General features: G+C 35.0%; 4 protein-coding genes across 4 annotated transcripts; 1 reads left to right on the forward strand and 3 right to left on the reverse strand.

Annotated features, from left to right (window-relative positions):
• The first annotated feature begins 9 nt into the window (after positions 1-9).
• LOC663986 (uncharacterized) lies at positions 10-2,121 on the forward strand. The gene is made up of 3 exons (XM_970011.4): positions 10-1,240; positions 1,293-1,696; positions 1,749-2,121. Exons 1-3 carry the CDS (start codon positions 10-12, stop codon positions 1,827-1,829), a joined length of 1,716 nt encoding a protein of 571 aa, XP_975104.2. The 3' UTR covers positions 1,830-2,121.
• Positions 2,108-3,161, reverse strand: amx (almondex). The gene is made up of 4 exons (XM_970021.5): positions 2,964-3,161; positions 2,831-2,910; positions 2,471-2,774; positions 2,108-2,421 (listed from the first exon to the last, which is right to left on the reverse strand). The coding sequence occupies exons 1-4, from the start codon at positions 3,046-3,048 to the stop codon at positions 2,180-2,182; spliced, it is 711 nt and encodes a 236-aa protein (XP_975114.2). The 5' UTR covers positions 3,049-3,161; the 3' UTR covers positions 2,108-2,179.
• A 231-nt stretch (positions 3,162-3,392) lies between these two features.
• Positions 3,393-6,730, reverse strand: Cpap1-g (cuticular protein analogous to peritrophins 1-G). The gene is given in 4 exon segments (NM_001168452.1): positions 3,393-3,689; positions 3,740-4,162; positions 4,208-4,520; positions 6,705-6,730. Coding segments are annotated over 4 exon segments (903 nt in total). The 5' UTR covers positions 6,710-6,730; the 3' UTR covers positions 3,393-3,527.
• A 439-nt stretch (positions 6,731-7,169) lies between these two features.
• On the reverse strand, positions 7,170-15,992 carry wech. The gene is made up of 4 exons (XM_970040.4): positions 15,706-15,992; positions 12,106-12,431; positions 11,748-12,055; positions 7,170-9,565 (listed from the first exon to the last, which is right to left on the reverse strand). Exons 2-4 carry the CDS (start codon positions 12,394-12,396, stop codon positions 8,257-8,259), a joined length of 1,908 nt encoding a protein of 635 aa, XP_975133.1. The 5' UTR covers positions 12,397-12,431; positions 15,706-15,992; the 3' UTR covers positions 7,170-8,256.
• Positions 15,993-17,753: the final 1,761 nt, after the last annotated feature.

Below are 17,753 nucleotides of genomic sequence, written 5' to 3' on the forward strand. Positions count from 1 at the left end.
ACAATTAAGATGCGTTTATTATCAAGATCTGCATCGTTACTATCAAATTATGTCGTGAAAGTAACCAATCACCAGTTAAGAAATTTCGCAAAAGCCCTGAGTAAGGAACCAATGGCCCTGAACCAAGAGACTCTCACAGGTAGACTTTTATTATATTTAAATATTGATAAAGAACAAAGTACAAATCCGATAATTCCTGCAACAAAAACCTTCAAAAACATACGTCAGAATGTAAATCATTTGTACAAGTTAAGCACGCAAGAAATCATGGATATTACGGGCAGCTTAACGACTCAGAATATCCAAGGAACTGAGCTCGCTTCAATACTGAAAGAACTCGATGTCGAATATACCTTAAGACTGCCAGAGTTATCAATTAGAGATATTTTACAGTTGCTAAACGTGTACATGTCTGTGGCCCAAAATCAAATCACCGAATACAAGTTTTACAATAAAGCATTGAACGCCTTAAATGATTCACTTCCTACTTTAGATAAGAAAGAGTTGCTACAGTTCATTTTCTACTTGGGTGTTAGGAAGAAATGTCTCGAGTCGCAAACAATGCTGCGCCAGTGCCAGAAAACTATGACCAACGAATTTATCGATAGTCTAACAAGCGAGGAATTATGCATCATTTGCATCTCAACATTCAAAACTAGCACTAAAATCATCAACAAAGCACTACTCGAGAAAGTGAAGAAATACATTGATGGCAACTTATCTGTGTTACACGACTTTCCATTATTTGTAACTTTAGTTAAAACTTTGCGGCATAATCGCTGCCAAGACGATAATTTGCTCAACACGATTTCCTACACCATTATTTTTAATAAAACATATCCCTTGTACACCTTCCCAACGATATGCCACATTATGGCCCTCTTTGCCGATTATTTCTACTACGACAAAAATTTGTTTAAAATAATCACGCAGCAGGGTTTGGAGCAGCTCAATGATTGTAAATTTGTCTCGAGAAATGTTTACTTAGCGCACCAATTGCGGGCTAAGGATATTAAGCGCTTCCTGTGGGTGCTGAGCATGTTTAGTGATTTGAAACTCGTAAATCGGAGCGTTTTGAAAACTCTGTTTATTCCGAAAATTATCGAACGAATCGATGGGGGAGAAATAAACAGGGATGTCGCCTCTTTGGTCGACATCACGCTGTATTTGTGGATGCTCAACTGCCATCCGCATGAACTAGTGCCTTATGTATTCACTAAAGAAAATGTCCAGGTGTTGCGTGAGTCTGTGGCATTTTAACGCGTTCGAAATTTTTAAAATCGTGGTTTTAGGAAGGGATTCCAAAAATCATTTAAGACTGAATTTATTATTGTATGCAATTTTAATCGAGGATCCTGCGTTAGCTAAGACGTTACCGATCAAGCCGTCAATGGTACGAGAAAATGATTATTCGAGTGTTTTTCAATTACGCAAAAGACCGTTGTTTGAAAGGCTGTTGAAAAACTTGGATAAGATTAAAAAGGATCTAAACATCAGTAAATTCGAATTGTCGTATGAAATTCCACACATTAATATTGTGGGGATCACGGGATACAGGAGTGGAGGAACCAAGGCTGTGTATATCGAAGTTTTAGATGGGTACACTCAAATAAGAAACGTCGAATTTGATGTTCCTGTAGGTTTAATGGCCCTGAAGCTAAGACTGTTGGACCAGTTTGAGGAGGGTGTTTTAGTGGTAATTTAATTTTTTTTATTGGATTACTATAATTGAATTAAACTGTTCATAGGTTTCGCAGAGAGAAACGGACGACATGACGGATTCCGAATTAATAAATTTTTTATTGGATGAGATTAAATTGATCTGTTGACGTTTAGTTAACAATTTATTTTACAAGGGTTTTCATAATTTTTATTTAGTTAGCTTCAATTTTATTTAGTTAAATGTATTACAACCATAAAGCTAGTCTTGCAAGTATTTCCGGATGTTGCGGTTTTAATTTAATTTATAATATTTTATCTGAGAGTGTGGTTACCAAATAGATCAAGCGACCTGTGACTGAAATTAAATTGGCAACACCACAATTTGATTGTTGTGTTGCCAACTTATCGCAGGTCACTTTGACCAATAATTGAAACAATAAAACAGTTGTTAAATTGTTATGATTTGTTTTATTACTAAAATATCCACACTTTGCATCCTTATTAATAAATTATTGGCTTAAATATAGAGTGAGCCGTCAGCAGGGCCCAAATAATGCAACGAAATTAAAATAACGTCAATAATCGTCCAAACTCCGAGCCCCCCAAAACTAAACAATTTACCAATTCCTTCCTGCCAATGGCCCAGGTAAAACCTGTCAGCCCCAAAGCCGCCCAATGTGATGCTTAAAATCAGGGCGGTGGTCCAGCGATAACCGCCAGTCCAATTGCACAGAACGTTTTTATTAAAAGTGCGATTACCTGAGTTAATTTTGATAATTACAATTTCTATAAAATAGTAAAAACTTACCAAGACACAAGACATCGCTTTTTACAGTACAGTTTGTTGTGTAAGTCATTCTGGGGGATGCCACTGAGTTACAATTGGCTTTTAAATCACAGGTGTGTTCCCAAGACTCAGTTTGGTAGCAATAACGGCAAAGTAAGTGTTTTTTGAATGACCGGTCACCGTTGCACTTGACTGTGGGCTGCACTGTGCAATTTGTGACCATTTTTTCGCCATAAATACACTCCGGGTTGATGTCGCATATCAGACATTGCGGGTGTAAGTCTTTGCAGTCCGTGTTTAAGGGACAGGGAAGTGTTGAATCAACCTGGAATCAACCTGTTGGTAAACAAATTATTTAAAATTCTTTCACCAAAGGCTCACATTTTGAACCACTTCTTTATTTTCTGAAACGTTCTTGCTCTTAGAGGTTGTCTCGCGAGAGCCTTCTAGTGTATTATCAGCTAAAATAATTTGGAATTCAATACAGTTATAGAGGTTTAAAGCATAAACAAACCCATTTGAATAAGATTTATATTGTTGATGATAATCGAAAGCGTGATAAATGTTACCTGCCGTATATTTAAGTGTAAACATTGCATTATTTTTTAACCTGGCTGAGGTTCTGAAACTACAAATAATTTTTTGGGAAAGTAAAAAATCAAAATTTTAAGGTTAAATGGGACTGACAGCTGTCATTTAATAAATGCTGACAACCAGCAATACAAGTCTGGAGGAATAAGCCGCCAAAAATCAAACGAATAAGTATTCTTTTGTGAATTCGTCACTTCATGTTTTTATGAATTACTAATATGTGGTAATAAAAATCATCACGTGCCTTTTCTGTCAGTTTCTTTTTGTATTTGGTTTATTACGTACGACTCTTACAGGCCTTTGTGGGGAAAAAGTCAATAGGTGACTAATGAAAAGGTCTAAAGTTATTTTAAATTTTATTACTCAATTAAACAAACGACGTTACAAAGTCTGATCGCAACATTAAATGATATACGCTACTCGTATATTTCAGGCTTGTTCTCATTTTTGATAAATATCTAACGTAATAACTTTAAAATTAAGTCACTTATTTTTGGGAAAAAAACCGCTGCGTTAGATACTGCGGTCTCCTCTGCTGCAGGGGGATATTCACTTCGTTTGGGGACCTAAAAACTTGACTTAGAGCAGGTTCGGGTCTAAAAGTGGGTCTGTGGACTTGTTCAGGTTCTTCCTGCTGGTGGACCCTTACCTGGAATTATTCAGTCAGGAAAAATTAATCAGAAATGTGAGATTTCATACGGAGTTTCTGTGCTGATTAGGTTGGCGATTTTCAGGATCAACCTCCCTCTCCTCGTAATAGTGTTCGGGATAGAACCGGTCGGAGTATCTCAAAGATACGTTAGGCTTTTGCTGGTATTCTTCCAAGTTAACGGGTTTGTAGAGGTAGTCGTTAACGAAATGAAACTGTGACGACTTTTCACAAATGTTGTCGCCGCCCGGAGGCATACAAATGAGGTGGACTTGGTGGAAAGTAAACCCTTCGGGGCATATCCACGAGTGTTTGGCGTTGTCTTGGCAATAGTGGAACACCTCGCACCCCAAATCCTCATCAGCGTAATATCCAGTGTTTTTACCATCACACACAAACTTAGAATTTGGTAGTAATTGGCTCAACCTGTCTGGTTCCTCGATTTCCTCTTCTTCCAGCTCTTTGAGGTTTTTCTAAATTTTTTAAATGTGATTTTATTCATGGAAAATTGGTTTTACCTCTCTGAGCGCGTCTTTTTGATTGGCGTATTGAGGGGGTTTGTTGCCGCGAACTACTTGTTGGACCTTCTGTTTAACTGGGATTGCATTCTGGTAAACAAAGGGGTAATTTGCGGGTTGCTGCTGGGTGGCAGATGGACGCGTGTCTTCGTATTCTTGGACTTGTGACGTGAAGGGCGAAGGGGCTTTCTGGTTGAAGCCTCGAGAGTGCACTTGTCGGGGGTAATTGGGCAATTCCGGGTCTACGGTTTTCGGGAAACCGTGGATTAAATGAGCCATGATGACTAACGGAACTATTGTCAGATATAACATCCTGGAAGAAGTAGAGCGTAAAGAGATTTATTTATTGGTCTCTTCTTTGCGACGAGTAAATATATCATTACTTAATTAGCGGCATGTGCTGTCGGTAATTTAAATATTTATGTTAGTGGATAACTTTTGAACCGTGTAAGATTTTCTCTAATTTTTACTGGAGTATGAAATCCACTTTTAAAATTTAAATAATGATGTTCATCGATTTTGCCAAAAGTAACATTTTAATTTGGAAAATTAGGTCGCCACCCTCTGATAGACTTCTTTTCTGTTTCAATAACCTTAGCTTCGCTTTCCCTTTGAAGATAATTTGAAACCGACGAAAAGACAAATTTATTAACCTTTGCGTGTTCGCTGCGTCTTTTTTAACCCACTTTTTACAGCAAATTTCCATAAATGCAAGGAATTAGGTAAGTACGAACAACCGTATTACCTACAAAACAAAAAAGCTTAAATTGCGATAAGTGAAAGTTTATCTGACAATAATTATGAATGCTGGTGTGTTGAGTATAAATCGGAAAAGTGGTACAGAAGTGGCAATTTTTATTTATGTTGCTTTCACTGTAATTTAGCCGAGATTTAGACAAAATTGCATCTTCCAAGAGGTTGCTAAACCCAAAAATTGCATGTGAGAACTCGATCCATTTTAGCAATAAATTTTTAATTGGCGTATTTTATTCTTTGCACAATGACGCTTCTTTTGTTCGCAACCGCAGCGAAATTATATAACTTTTCTCATAAATAATTTATCTGGATTAGTTGATTGTGAAGATTGAAGTTTTTAATGTAACTCGATTGTCCGCTCTCTCTCAGGTCCACACCCTTTTCTGTTACAAAATTTTGTCTCAAGACAAGTGTCGGAACTTTCCTCAAGCTTTGCATACAACGGCTTGAATAAATTAAATGATCGAATATGGGCACTCAAAAAATAAATTTGGTCTGAGAAAGTGTTTGTCTCGGACTAGACTCATAAATTTGGCTGGCTCATGACAGAACAAGATTTTCAAATAAAATGCAAATCTTGTTTCTCTTTTTTTAGGAAGTAAATCGGTTTGAGGTTCCACCAAAAAATAAATTAGCAAAAGCGCATTTCTTGTTAGAACATTTTTTATTATGCTTTCTCTTTCTTGATCACTGGTTCAATCGCTCAAATTTTAATCGTCGCAACTTTTACTTTAATTTTTTTCGGATTTAAGGTAAAGGTCTCGGTCAAAGACTTAAGTAATAATTAATTGGATTTATAATTGGTTAAATAACTCGTACATCCAAAAATAAGGCAGTGTGTGACATTATTTAATATATCGTTGCGCAACAACAATTATCTAAGTTAATTATATGACAATAATGCACTAATGAGGCGGAAGAGAGCGGCCATTCGCACATATTTGTGCTTTTAGGCAAGTGCAATAAAAAGTTTTTTCAGGATTTAATAATTAATTGATTATTTTATTGGCGATTTCTATTTATCGCAATATTTTATGCCGTTATTCCATTTTGGAGAATTCTCGGAATGCAATAAACGTTCAACGTTCGTACGTGCTTGCACATTAGACACTTTTAAATTGTGGAACAGGCTCTTTCAGAATGCAACGACTTTCATAATATGTAACAATTATATGTAATTATCTATAAACATCTACGATGAGAGAATAAAAGACTTGTTGCATATCCTATTTCACCTTCAATGCCATTAATAAAGATGATTAATCCACAAACTAGTTGTTGAAACCGTGCAAAATTAATGTTAATATAATACAATAAATTAATTTTTATTCTTTTATTCTTGTTTTGTAAGATTTCTTAAAACATTGTTATTTTTTTATTATTTTTGGAATGACCGACTACAAGATGCGATGTTGATTTATAATTTTTTGATTTCAAGGTTTATATTAATTTTTATGAACTGCTTATATTTGTAGACAATATTGTATAAAATATATTTGAGCGAGGTGTTATTTTTTAATTATTTATTAAATAAACAAAAATAAATGAATACAAGACACGAGGCTGGTTATAATTTAGTGATTTAAAAGTTTGTATGAATTAACTGCAAATCTTTGTAGATGTTGTTATAAAAATGTATTTGAGTGAATATTGTTTTTAATTTTTTAATTTGTATGAGAATTTTTATTGACTGCAGATCTATTAATTTTTTTAGACATAAATATGATCTAAAGACACTCACGTCATTGTGATGTAGTCCCTTCAACGTAACTATAACACACTGCTTCAGAATCACAACACAACTTCAGCAGAGAAATTTGTATCTAAATAACTTCTTGTAAGAAAGCATGTCGACATAGTGGGGATTGTCCAGTGCCTTTACTTTCGTCATCTTTTTTTCAATAATCTTACACAAATATTTGGTTCGGTAAATTAGATTAAAGCACTGCAAACGTTTTTATGTAATACCTTTAACTGTTATGTATTAGGAATCAATCATTGGGAAAATCTTTTTCTGGTGGTTAATTACTTTAGTGGCGAGATCTGCGATGAGATACTGAACTGGAGTAAAAGTAAATAAAAGAAAAGAAAAAACTAGCCAGAGAAACGCCGCCAGCACAAAAGTGAAATGGTATTTGGAGTGCACAGGTGTGATCCCAGACGACGACCTCAATAGTTTTGGGAATTTGTGGGGAAAAAAACACACTTGTCGATAGGAACTGTATATTACTTAAATTGCACCACATAAAAAGGTGTATTAAACTAATACAAATCAAAATCAAATGAAGGACTTGCCGTATGGCCTTGTCGTAACAGCCCTATGAATATTTTTGGCAAGTTTCCACCGGAAACGCTGCACAATTATTGCAATAAAAATATTAAAAGGAAAACAAAACATAAGACACAATCGAAAGTACCTAAACAAAAGCCGCATGATGTGATACGTCTCTGGCGTCAAGAAAAATAAATTGGTTTGCGCAAAGAGTGTCACATCACTGGCGGAAACAAAACGTACAAAAACTAACGCTGCAGAAGAACGAAATCATTAGTAACACCTAAATAAAAATAAGCATGCTCACATGACCGTTCACGAAGTACTTAACTTCGGTCATCATGTGATGGACTCGAAACCTTAATAACTAAGTTAATATCAAATTTTAGAAGTAGTCAGTCAGAGTGAAAAATATTCGTTCAGTGTTAATACTTTTCAAGTTTTTAACCTAATAATACTAAAATTATTCGTTATTTGCATCATCGGCTGATGATTATAAACGCTCCACCAGCATATTTTATCTTTATAGTTGCTGACGGAGAACCACAGATAGTTTAAAATAATTAAAACATTCATAATACAACAAAATCAATTTAAACATGGTAAAATAAGCATGTTATGCCACACTTTTACTTAACACAGTAGAAATGGCGACTAATTAAAGGTTGCCCGCTCGGACAACACCAGGTAACGTTCGAACATTGCTTAGCAAAATATTCCTTTCCTACTACAAGGCTACACGAGTAAATATCAGTTAAACGCTAATCGCAACACCGGCTCTCTAATTATCAAAGGCGCCCCTAGCAAAAATAGGATCCTATTCACAATCAGTCTTGTTTCAGTCTTAATTGGTAACTTACAGGTCCTGAATTGTCAATTGCTAATAACATATTTACAATGATCCTAATCAACCAAATAAAATAAATTCGTTAAATTTAACTACACGAGGTCAGTTATTACCTGAGGAGTTTCTCTTTGTGGCAACAAACCCTGAGTCAATTCCCTAATCTATGAGCGCGTCTCAAAAAACCTGAACCCTTGCGTTGGCAAAATCCACGACGATTATGCGCCCTGTCGGGCTGAGGCAAAGGCCACTGGGCCTGTCAAACTCCCCGGGGCCCTTCCCCGGCCTTCCCAGCTGGAACAAGAAGTTCCCGAAACTGTCAAACACCTGAATCCGGTGATTTTTCGAATCGGCAACAACGATATTCCCCTGATCGTCGCAAATAATTCCCTGGGGGCGCAAAAACTGCTTGTCCTTCGACCCCTCCTCGCCCAGAAACTGCGCCCGGACGAAGTCCTTGTCAATGATAACGATGCGGTGGTTGTTGAAGTCGGTCACCATGACGTTGCCGGCTGGAGTGAAGCAAACCCCGCGCGGACAATCGAAGAACTTCCACATGGAGGAGTTGCCTTCGAAGCCGTACTTGTTAATAAAGGCCCCAGCCCCCGTAAACAGTTGTATGCGGTGGTTGCGGGTGTCGGAGACCACGATATCGCCTTGGGAGTTGCACGCAACGTCCCATGGGTAGTTGAATTGCCCATTTTGCGTCCCTTTTTCCCCAAAAGTCAGGATAAAGGTACCGTCCATTTTGAAGATCTGGATGCGGTGGTTGTCTTTATCGGCCACTACGATGTGGTTAACGGGGCTCACGGTGATCCCAGCCGGGCGTTCAAACTGGCCCAAACCACTCCCTTGTTTGCCAAACTTGTACAAAAATTTGCCATTCGAGTCGAAAACTTGAATCCGGTTGTTGCTCCGATCTGTGACTATAATGTGCCCCAGGCTGTTGCAACAAACCCCCCAGGGGCGGCACAACTGCCCGTCCTCCACCCCTTCCTTTGCGAAAATCATGGGGGAGGCTGAGCCGACGTGCTTGACCGACACTTGGTCGACGACGCCGTACAGCGGCCGGCAGTTTTGGTTGATGTCGGACATTTTCAAAATCTCGGTTGCCAGGGGTGTGGAGGGCTCGGGGCCCCAGCTCATGGCCGAGCTGGTGTTGATGTTGCCCAGGGAGTTGATGGCGGAGAAGAGGCCGTTGTCGACGGCCGTGAAGCGGATGTAGTCGTCTTCGCATGGGACGAGTTCGGCCTGAACGGACCGGATGGATTTGAGCTCGTTGTAGGCCTTTTCGTTGGCGATGATGAATTCGCTGTTGGTGGCGCTGGCGAAGGACGCGTTGAGGATGTTGGAGACGTAGGTGAGGCGGGCTTGGGCCAGGCGGAGGCGCTCCATTTGCGAGAGGAGGCGGTAGGCTTTGAACCGCTGGATTTGCTCGATTTTGCTCACGAGCTCTTGGGCGCGACGTTCTAAAGCTGTGACGTATCTGGAGTGAAGGAAAGATGGGATGAAACAATTGCTACTTTGCTTATTTTTATTCAGTATTTTATTTTTGGTTGGTATCATATCACAGTAGGACCAAGTTTTTTTCTACGAAAGTTTTGATCTAGTAGATGTTAATATGTTTTAAATTTATTACTACTTTGAATACCTTACCAAGAACTAGGTATTAGTTTATGTTTCACTCGTATGACGCAAAGTCATCAATTATTCTTTATGGTATCAATAAAGAACCATTCACGTTATTATTAAATAATATTATCATTATACATTCTTCATTATACGCGTTTTCACTTTATCGTGCTGAGGGCCCCATTATACGTAGGACCAGTGTTCAACTGTATTTTTTTAAGTAAAATGACATTTTTGATAATATTGCGTGACATTTTTTTCTTATATGTACTTAAAGGCCATGTTATTTTTATCAGAAAAAAAGAAATTAAAGAAATACCTATAAGTTACAAAGCTGGTTTTAACTTATTGATATAAAATTTTTATTTTTTTTAAATAATTGCAATGAGTTAATTTTCGAACATAAATACGATCCGAGGGGGAAATTATCGGATTAGCACAACGACAACAATCGTTATTGTATATTACAGATGAAGTTTTTCAACAAAATAATAATTAATGTACTTTTTATGTTATACACGATACTATCCAGACTGAATCAAAACTAACAATTATTAACCAAAACACTCAGTTATTTCTAAGCGAATCCTTTCGAACAGGTCGATTTTATTTGCTTTTGAGTAAAGACGCCATTTATACTTCTTTATTTTTCTAACAACCAATAAAGAACCATAAAAAATCCCTTTATTCGGCTTCATCTTTCTGTTGTTGTTGTTGTTTTTATTATTTTTTTGTGTTTTGGATTCACAGTCTTTTCATGGTAATTATTGTGAAAAATATGATAAAGAACAATCGCTTCTTATAAAATAAAAGAAGAACAAAATAATAAAGTCTTTTGTGTACAATAATCTATGTTTTATTTAATTTGTCATGTTTAATTATTTTTTTGGTTACTGTTTTTTTTAAACCAGAAAGAGTATACTATTAAAAACAGTAAACAAAAATGTCGGTTGAAATTTAAAAACATTAAAAATAATGTCATTATTCAAAAAATAATGTCATTATTCAAAATCCAATGAAGTTAGGAATATTACTGGAGTGTCAAAATGTAGTTTTTTTACAAGTATAACACTTAAGTCAAACTGATTTGTTTTATTTTTTTTACAAATCAATTATAATTTGTAATTAATTGTTCTTTTCCCACTTTTTAAAGGATTTCCATAGACTTGTACAATCCGTATTTCAGACTCTCTAGTCTGTTTGTTACATATCCAGAGTTTTTATTGTGGTGTCTAACTAAAAATGTTGCAAATTTTGTGAAGACTTGAATGTTTATAAGTTATGACCATGTTAGTTTTTCATCCTAAAATATTAAATTCTGAGGTTGTGTTCGTGAATTAAACGAAAATTTTTAATTTTACCTATTTCGCATCGTAAATTAAAAGAAAAATGTTTTTGCTCTGAAAAGAAAATATGTGCAGAAAATGCCGTCGATTGTCCAATATCGAGCTTGTGAAAGTGAAACTCCAAACACAAGCGCCTTTTACAAAAAACGTAAATTCTGGGGATACTTTAGTCTGCACTGACATTTAATTACGTGATTATTATTACTGAATTAATTGGACAAAGAATTGAACTAATAGATAATATTTTGCCAATTAGTTCATAACTGGAAAATTTAAAGTGTAAAGTTCCGAATTCAACAATATCGGAAATTTAAAAGAATTACAATATTTTCTATCAACTAAATCATTGAGTAATTATGGAGACTAAAGTGAAAATACCTTGAGGTTGTAGGATAAGTGACATACATGTTTTTCTTAGGTCAAGTTATGCAATAGTTCTTTGAAAAATTGTATGTTATGCAATTTCCTGTTTCATTAATGTTATAAATATTGTTGAAAAGAAAACGGTGGACTATCGAATGATTTAATTTTTAGAAAATTGCCATGGGAATTTTATCAATTTGGAGCGAGATTTCAATTAATTTAAACGATGTAACATTCTTGTGTGTTTAGAAAGTCAATAAGCGCCAGTTATTGTTATTTGGGGTAAACGGCGGAACATTTTCGGAATTTTTCCATACTTTTACTTACTTTTTAAAGACGTTCTGCACATCCACCGTCGTCTTTTGCAGCTTGAGGTGAATTTTGGTGGACATAAACTTGACATTTTCCATTGCTTCTGCAACTGCCGTCATTGCACTTCTGGTTTCATTATTTAATTTGGTATGCATTAGAATCGTATTATCGCATTCTTGGACATAGGATAACTCGTGCGAAACGTGGTCGCTTAGGACACAGTCGCTGCAGGCTGGAGTATAACATGTTGCACAAAAGAGCCTATTAGGCTCCCGATGAATATCACAGATTGTGTTTATTGCGGCGCAAGGACTGTTCCTAGTCTGTAAAAATTTGAATTATTTTCATTTATTTCGTTGTGAATTTTTATTACCTCGGGCGAGCAGACCGCTGAGTCGATAGTCGTGGGTGATGAGACAAGATTATTCGAAAATTTGTTAATTCGGTGGTCTTTGGTTACACGTACGCGTTGGTGGGCTCTAACGCAAGGGTCGCATAAAAGTTCGCTGCAGTCGATGCATCTTGATGTTGCTTTGGCTCCTTCATCGCAGTTCCCACATATGTCTTGCAAAGCCACCGATATGATGTTGCAGACCAAACTGTCCATGTCGTTGCAGTTCGATGCAGACGAGCACGTGGATGTTGGGTTACTGTTGCAAGACATCCTGGGACTGGTGAGGACTTCCTAATGGACTTCGGCTGCAAATAAATCATGTTTCTATACCTTATTTTTTCAACAACAGAAATGATTAAGTCCGACCTCTCAAAATGGCATTTTTTTTAATAAAACTAATTAAAAACAAATAAAATGGTCAAACAAACATAAAATTTTATTCATTTCGAAAAGCTCTAACAGTGCAAGGTGTACAAGATGAGTCTATTCTATTAAAAGTAGATTTTTACTGTGTTTCAAAAACTAATAGTCACACTGAATTCAACGTTTTTTTATTAAATAATATAGAATTTTATATTTGTACATGCATCTGAATTTTTTTAGAATGTATTTATATTTTTACCTTTTATAATTAAAATTAATTAATAATATTGAATCCCTTACAAAAAAAAAATAATTCTTACGTCATTCTAAAACATATGAAGCTTAGAAATTGCCAAAACATGAATTAGATAAAATTAAAAATTCAAACCAACGCAATTTTGGGGCTAGGAACAAGTTTCTTAAGAATTATTATTCAAAACATCTTGTACATATCCTTATGTTTTAGAAAGACTAGAAATTTTAAAATTTCGATTAACAATATTTTCATATTTTTTATTTTGTTTTTTTGTTGGTAACATTTTAAGTCTTCTTTTTAATATAATAAATTAAAAACACTATTTTAAAACACGTTTCCCACAGCAACGTGTTTTCACTATCTCAAATTAAAATTAAATTAAAATGTTCCCACAAAAAAAAATAACATTCGTACGAAAACGCTTAAAGTTCTCAGATGTCTTTAAAATCATATAAAAAGAGTAAAAACTACTACTAGTCAAAAAAATAGCCGACTTTATTATTTTAATTTACATTAAACAAAAAATGGTTTCATAGTAAAATTTATTTTTCATTGAATAGAATGGTGATTGATTTATTTTAAGTAGAAAACTTTATTGAGAAATTTGCTAAAACACCACTTACAAATCCACTTGAATACTTCTTTTCATAAAAAAAACAAACATCCTACCTAACTACCTATTTATTAGTGATTACATTTTTAATATGCGTGTAATCCAGAACTAGAACTCAAACCGTTCCCTAAGATTTTTATTAGATATGTCGTTAATTCGTTAATCAACTAATTTATTATCTCTTATTAAAAATATAGTTGTGCTAGGTACATAACTATATTGATTTTATTTTATTTCTAGTTATCAATCCTTATTAAACTATTTTCAGAAAGGAACCAAATAAAATTAGTTGTGAGGAAGTTAGTTATTCACATTTATTACAGTTTTCAATTTGATTAAAAAGCACGTTTTGTAATTAAGTGCATTTATATGGTGAATATTTTTTAAATTGGTTCAGTTTACCTCATAAAAATGATTGGTTCGTTACAAATAAATAAAGTAGTTTTGGGAAATAGATTTGATTAATGAAGTGAAAGCAAACCATAATTCCGGCCAGTAATTAATTGGATTCGTAAATTAATGTTACCAGAAATATTTTTTCTTTTCTAAAAAAAGTTTATGGCCAAAGAAATGCGTTTATAGCGCTATCAGTGTCTAATTTCTACAATAAAATTCAAAGTGAAATAAAATAATGAACCATCAAAGGACAATATTTTATGTTCTGAGCGGCGAGAATTGATATCCCGTTTATTTTTGTTTCATCTAAAAAATATGTTAACAAGCTTTCTACTCAAAGAGTAGAAAAATAATTTTAAGTGTTAAGTGACATTAATCTTCAGGCTAATAGCACATTTAATGCGCTAGCTATTAACACTTGAAATTATAAAATAATGAACTTAATTTAAAATCAGTCGAACAAATCGCCATCCCGACATTGATTAATCTATAAATTGATTGGAACATCTGGTGCATAGTATAAACTAATAAGTTTTCACAATAATAGTCCTATTTTTCAAATTAGTAGAAAATCGTCAGTAATCATTTAGAGAAGCAATGTTTGCGATGCTTTAATACAATCATTCCAACGCTGTCACTTGTTTATTTTTGGTTTCGTAAAAGAGCAAAGACCTGAATTTTTGCCGAAAAGAATCGTTTACTCCACCAGCAGCCTTGAACAAACATCCCCAACCCCGGCAACCCATAGCAGGTAGAAAAAGCACGAAATTATAAGCGAATGTCCCTCAAATCTTTCAGCCTCTTAACTAATACGGGTATAATAATACGTAGGCCTGCAAAACACCGATGGTCACCAGATGCTGAGATGCGAAACCAGTTTTCCCAACAATAAATCCACACAATGAGCAATTTCGAAACTTTACAGCCCATGCTTTTCAAAAACGAGATCTTTTTACAACAAGTGAACATGTGCAAGGTATTGTGTCTAGAGTTTCCTCCGGCAAAGAGAAATTGCCCGGTTCGGTAAAAAATTCAGATTGGAGGGTGGTTCCGAAGATATTCGGATTATTGAGTTCTTGGAAAAGGAATCAGGGGTGCCGCCACACATGCGCCCTGCCCTTTTACACCCCGAATCCCAACAGAAGGGCATTCGACCATTAGTGCCAAATTATCAACACATGACGAGAAAAATTGGTTGGGAATGATTTTTTTATTAACGTGAAATTAACAAAAACAATATCATGAACCACCCCACATCAGTGGCTCAATTGGGTTACTTTCAGGCCGGTTGATTTGAGGGAGTAAATAATAAACAAAAAATCAGTTGTTATGAAACAAGAAAGCAAAATAAATGCAAAGATAAATAATTTTGGGTGGTGATTTGTTGGGGACCACTGCTCTACATCTCGCCCTACATTCATATGAAATTGTTTGCGTAGGTCAGGGACAGAGCTTGCTGCTAGCTTCTATAACGGGACCAGCGCTTTGAGCACGCAGAAGAGGATCGTTAGATTTACTACAACCATTGTGAAACAGAAAAAGATAGACAGAGAACACAATATGTTTGACTATTAGAAAAGAAAAACATTTTTCACGAACTAGGCCCAATGTCAGTACTTTTCCGGTTGTACTGTATATTTTTTTCGCCGCTAAAGTTTACCCCGATTTACCCTATTGCTATTTTTGTTTAATCATTTGTATTAATGTTAATGATGGGTTATTGCAAAATTATATTTTGTAAATAAACAACCCCATGATTGATAAAATGATAAAGCTAGCTGTTTTTATTTTGGTCTAAAAATTTTGGTGTTGTGTACCTACTATTTGCTAAAATAGTAATGTTTTGGACGAGGTTATAATTATCTAGTTAACTACTGCAAATTGCGAAACTAATCTAACACAACGAGACACATAATGCTTACAATGGAGCCAAATATGAGAAATAACTCACATAATTCCATAAACTGGCCGTTTGTTGTTGACACACTTCAATATTTTTAACACCACTTATCTCACTTCTGTGCGGTGTGGGTACTGCGACCTTCCTTGGATATCAGGAATTTCGTGCACTTTCTGCCCTTCCCTTGCCCAACTAGGGGTTGCATATCCCTCCCTTCACCACCATGCGCAGTTCGCATAAATACACTGCTAATGGTTTACAAATACGGGAAAAGAACGATTTTGACACACCTCTTGAGCATTTTCTGGGAAATGTTATACTAGTGAAATGTGATAAGCTGAAGAACTGGCGATAAAAAGCGCTTTTATCTGGAGGTGATTACAGGCGTTTTCAACACAAGGACGATTAATGCAAATTCCGAAAACAGTGCTTTTGGATTTGAATTTTGGTGTAGGCTATTTTTTAATTTCAACTTGTCGACTAAAACATTTTTTTTTAATTATACTGTACAATTTTTTCATTTTACTGATTAGGTGATACATGCTTATTGCAAGAATTACTTTATGTAGGCAATTTTTTATCGCTTTTTTGGTACTAAATTACTTGGACAGGGTTGGTACGCTATAAAGCAGATTATTTTTCTAGCAAAACTTCCGATGGTAACAGAAACTAAACATTAACATTCTTAAAAGAAAAATTCTCCTTTCGACTACAGAAGCTAGTTTTTTTTACATTTGAAAGTTATTTTTTGAATTCTGTAAGAATTGCTTTGTAATCATTTCAATTTACAATTAGAACAGTCTTTAATATATTTTTTTAACTTGTATGAATACGATGATTATCATAATTAATCAGGAGGGAATCAAATAATAAAATTTTGAACAGTATTTGAAAATTTTCAAAATAAACTCGTTGGGACACACTGTTTAAGTACCAATATTATTTTAGGAAAATTGAAAGAAGGGTTGAAAATAATGAAAATAAAATTTTTAAACACACTTTATTGGCAGTAACTCTAAAAATATACTATAGATAAAGTATTTCGAAACAAAATTAGGAACAAATTAAATTTTAGGTAATGCGTAATAAAGCTAGATGTTACAGTACAATAATTATTTAACAAACGTCTGCAAAGCGGGCATGTTTTCCTAGATAATAAATACCAACCTCCAGAGAAGACCCTTTCTAATCCCTTTTGAAATTTAATTGTCACGTTTCTGTTTCGCATCCCGTCTTTACGTTGTGTAACAACTAGAAACAATACTTGCAAAAAGCAAATTCATGTTCTCGGAGATAATTATTGATTAATTATAATTATTTATTACAATTCCAGGAATGTGAAATGACTTGAATTTTTGCAAAATTCGCTATTTATGTCAATTATTAATTTCGGGAGAATAAAAGTCGATTAATTAGCATTTACACGTTTTTTAAATTTTTACACTTACAAAAATCAGATAACTAGAATTTGTACTCGATTAGTATGTGCAGCTGCATTCACATTTGTATTCTTTGGTGTCCTTTGAAAATTTCTTGTCACAGACTTGAAACAAACGCTCGACGTCTTGAGATAAATCTCAACACGCTGTTTCCGCCAAGCTCTTAGGGTTGTGATAATTAAAAATGATTCGTTATGGTTTTTTAGCGGCAATATGAGTGCCCAACCGTGCTATAACGACACGCTATCTTCGTGAACTTTCAAGAGCCACGAATTGTCGGTTTACCGACTGGAATATGAATTTTTTATGGGCAATAAACCGGAGATATGTAGGTGTGCGGTTATTGTTTCTTTGATAATTAATGGTATCATATTTGTCATTTCCGGTGTTCTGATAGCGAAATTACTTTGCAATTATTTTCCTAAAATATATTTTTGGGCTTTTTGTAAAAATTGGATAAACCTTCTGGACATAAACTTCAAATTTTAAGCTTTATGGGCAATGTCCGGCTTTCCATAAGCAGGTCATAACATTAAAAAGAGACAGTGAACACGTGTTAAATTACTGGAGATCCAAAATTCCTTCAATTATTTACAAGTGATCAAAGAATGGACGGATAGGGCCGATGGGATTTAGGGAATAACAAACAAATATGTGACG

Source organism: Tribolium castaneum, chromosome 3 (genome assembly GCF_031307605.1).
Source record: "Tribolium castaneum strain GA2 chromosome 3, icTriCast1.1, whole genome shotgun sequence".
NCBI classification, from domain to species: domain Eukaryota; kingdom Metazoa; phylum Arthropoda; class Insecta; order Coleoptera; family Tenebrionidae; genus Tribolium; species Tribolium castaneum.